The sequence below is a fragment of the Odontesthes bonariensis genome, chromosome 8 (assembly GCF_027942865.1).
Source record: "Odontesthes bonariensis isolate fOdoBon6 chromosome 8, fOdoBon6.hap1, whole genome shotgun sequence".
Lineage (NCBI taxonomy): Eukaryota > Metazoa > Chordata > Actinopteri > Atheriniformes > Atherinopsidae > Odontesthes > Odontesthes bonariensis.
Genome location: NC_134513.1, coordinates 30,817,250 through 30,821,233, shown reverse-complemented (window position 1 = coordinate 30,821,233; position 3,984 = coordinate 30,817,250). Strand labels below are relative to the sequence as shown.

The 3,984-nt window shown below is 41.1% G+C and overlaps 1 protein-coding gene across 1 annotated transcript; it reads right to left on the bottom strand.

Moving 5' to 3' along the window:
- Positions 1–835: 835 nt before the first annotated feature.
- LOC142385863 (tripartite motif-containing protein 16-like) lies at positions 836–2,515 on the bottom strand. Its single transcript, XM_075472561.1, has one exon. It carries the CDS (start codon positions 2,513–2,515, stop codon positions 836–838), a length of 1,680 nt encoding a protein of 559 aa, XP_075328676.1.
- Positions 2,516–3,984: the final 1,469 nt, after the last annotated feature.

The window sequence follows — 3,984 nt, the reverse complement described above, 5'->3', positions numbered from 1 at the left end:
GCTCATAACATTGTGTGAGTTACACCATCTTCTTGAAGTATCTCCCACAGGAGAACACTACATAATGACATGCTTTTTTCATGTCTGCTGATACTGTGTTCCTCTTGCACCCACAAGCTATCTTCAATGAGTTTGTAATCCTCTCTTTATCTTGACTGATGCGTTTCAGCCAGAAGTGAAAATCAATACCTCGTTGATATTTCTATCAAAACTGGGGAACCAGATTCTTTAGAAAGAGTCAAGCAAGTTATCATAGATCAAAGAAAGTGAATCTAATAATGATGGTAATCAAGAAGTCAGACATTGGAAAAAAGCATCAAGTTGAAAATAAATTTGATGAACTATGATCTCTGGGATAAGTGAACTGTAGCCCACTTGTCAACTAAAGCTTAATACTGCCAACCATCTTGGGAAACCAGTCAATGTCATGAGCAAATATGAGAGGAAAAGTTTTATCCTCAGATTTGTGCCGTACCTTTGTGTGGTCAACACAGAACTGATAAGTAATCTTTGTTATTCCCCAACTTTCATTAAATAACATCAGACATTCATGAAGATCATGTATAACAATATATTTATAGAGCTAATTCTTTCTATATAAATATGTGTTTTATTGTAATCATGTTGAACCATGTTAGTTTATAGTGTCCCTTCAGTTTGTTCTTATGACTCATCTACAAATAGTTACTCACTATTAAAGAATAAATGTCAGAACAATAAAGTGGTATTTCTCAAAAAAACTTTAATTTGTTGTCAGAGCAGCAAATAAACAACAGAACAGCAGCGCAGAGACATCACAGCAATTAACTCTCAGCAACAAACTGACTAAATACATTTATTTCACTTTATAGAACTCAGCTGTGGCTCCAGATTCCCAAATTCTAACTCCAGCATAGAGCGGCTGAGTGAATGTGGTCTGGACTCTGTGGAGGAGAGTCATGGTTTCAGAGACGCTGTAGAAGGACAGAATACCTGCTCTGTGATCCAGGTACACTCCGACTCTGGAGGACTGAGGACCTGAGATGGAGGTTTCCATGTTGTTGTACCAAAATTCACAATGGTTTTGATAACAATATAATGCCCAAGATTTGTCATTAAATCCAAATCCACCTTCATCCCCTGCTCTGCTGATGTTCTTGTATGCGACTGCTACATCAGCTCCTCCCCCTCTCATCTCCACCTCCCAGTAACAACGTCCAGTCAGACTCTCTCTACTCAGGACCTGAAACCATTCTCTGAATCTGTCTGGATGACTAGAATAAGACTGAGGTTGTTTCAATAATTTCACTTTTCTGTTCCCCTCTGACAGTAACAGATATGTGTTTGCTGTGTTTGGATCCAGTGTGAGTTCACATGAATATTTCAAGAAGTCAGCTCTGCTCTTTGGTTCTGGTTCTGGTTCTGGTTCTGGCAGTAAAAGATCCACAACAGTGACTCTCAGTGACATGTTTGTCCATTTCTCTCTCAGGATGTCCTGTAGTTTATCTCTGAGCTCTGACACAGCTGCTGTCACATCCTCAAAGTGCCTCAGAGGACGGATATTGATGCTGGGTGAGTGTGTAGACTCACTGAGTGCTGACACTGAGGGGTAGTTGAGTAGAAACTGGCTGTGATCCTCTGTGTGTGAGAGCTGCTTCAGCTCAGCATCTTTCCTCTTCAGCTCAGTGATCTCCTGCTCCAGCTTCTTCTGAAGCTCTTTGACTCGACTCCCTTCAGCTTCCTGCTGGGATCTGATCTGCTGCTTCACATCAGAGCTTCTTTTGTGGAGGAGACGGATCAGCTCAGTGAAGATCTTCTCACTGTCCTCCACTGTTTTATCAGCAGACTGATGGATGGCCTCCACCTCCTGCTGAAGCAGCTTCACATCTTTCTCTCTGTCCTGGATTCTCTGCTGGATCTGTTGCCGACTCCCCTCCAGCTCTCTCTGCCTCTCAGTCCTTTCTGCTGCAGCTGACACTGTGTCGTGGCCTTTATGTTCATCCACAGGGCAGAGATAACAGATGGACTTCTGATCTGTACGGCAGAACATCTTCATCACCTCATCGTGATCAGAGCAGACGTTCTCCTGGAGGTTCTTGGAGGGCTCCACCAGCTTGTGTTTCTTGAATGGAGCCACATCATAATGAGGCTGAAGGTGTTTCTTACAGTAAGAGGCCAGACAGAATAAACAGGACTTGATGGCTTTCAGTTTTCTTCCAGAGCAGAAATCACAGGCCACATCTTCAGGCCCAGCATAGCAGTGATCAGCAGGAGCAGCTTGGAGTCCAGTCTTCTTCAGCTGCTCCACAAAGTCCACTAACATGGTGCTTTTCTTCAGGACAGGTCTTGGTGTGAAAGTTTTCATGCATTGAGGGCAGCTGTGAATTCCCTTCTGATCCTCTCCATTCCAGTTGCCTTTTATACAGTTCATGCAGTAGCTGTGTCCACAGGGAATAGTCACCGGCTCCTTCAGCACACCCAGACAGATCGAACAAGAGAAGTTTTCCAGGTCCAGTTTAACCCTTTTCTTTGCCATTTCCTCCATTTGGCAGAGCAGTGTGTGACTCTCAGACCAGAAACACCGTCTGTGCTGTGATACAAAACAAAGTCCACCTCCTTTTATTGCAGCTGATCTGCTGATCTTCACTTAAGAGCTCCTCCTCTGTCACACAATGGTTTCACACATCCTCCCACCTTCAGATCAGTTTGGGGAGGGAACAAGGAAGTTTCCTTCACTGAAAGGGACAGTGCTGGTTTCACCTCAATCCTGCAGTTAAATCATGATTGTTCAACGGTTTGTTGAATTGTTCTTATTTGTTTTCTGTTGAAGGGAAAGATGAATTCATTTCCCTTCCACTGAAAGTTGAACATGAAGAAAATCTGTTTTCTCTGCATCTATCAGACCAACATCGTTAGATACGTGTAGCAGGCAGCTGTACAGGAAATGTAAATGTTTTTGATTATTTTAATGCTTTTCATTTATATTTCTATAATCAAAGACAGATCACAAACTGACCTACAGACTCCTGCATGATAATCACATCCATGCAGCCAAAGACGTGAATAAGTTAAGCTGATTTGAAAGACAAAAGGACGGGAATGTTACCATCCATCCCCCATGTTTTCAGACATTAACTCAAGCCCAAACTTGGACAAACTCCGTCACCACAACAATGAATCTATATCCTCACGAGTAACATTAAAAAAAACAATTTCTAACAATTGAACTATTTCTATCAAAACTATAAATAATTTGAGGGATTTTAATCTCATTCTCAACAGTGACAGTTAAGGAGTGTCATCAGATGAACGAAATCAGCTCAGTAATGAAAACACAGTTTAAACTATATACAGTCAGTGGTTTACACAAGCCTCAGTGAAAATAAATACAATTATTATGGGTGCCAATGCCAAAGGCATCAAGGCACACATATTATTATTGTGCATACATATCATTCCAACGTTTCTTTCAAGAATTTCGGCATGGAACTAGTCCCGCACAGTTGGTCCAACTGGGATAAAAAGTATATCCCCACGTGTCAACCGATAGGGACTAGTGTGCTATGACTTTTCTCTCTCATTACTCAAACAGATTCAAGGAAAATTGGGAAATACTATGAATTTTGGCCCATTGGAAATGCATTAAAATTCATATATAATGGGATAAAAGTAGCCTTATTTGGAGGCCTCATTACTCAGCCATAATTCATCATAGAGATATCATTCAAAGTTTAAACAGGCCAGGAAAGACTCAACTAAACCTGAATTAAGGGTTTGTTGATATATTATATAGCTTTGACACAATAGCAGTTTAAGTTTTAGGAAAAATCAGGACTCCTCTCACTCTGCTGTCCTGGGGGCTCAAACTCTATTTTGAAAAGCTCAAAATTAATACCAAAATAACTCAAACAAACTTCTCTCATATCCAAAATGTCTGCTGCACCTAGACAAATTATACTTCAAAATGTAGGTATTTCTGTCCTCTTTCACCCAATGTCACCGTCA

Excerpts from the sequence above, each read along its gene's own strand:
- LOC142385863 (XM_075472561.1), bottom strand. The coding sequence starts at position 2,515 with ATGGCAAAGAAAAGGGTTAAACTGGACCTGGAAAACTTCTCTTGTTCG.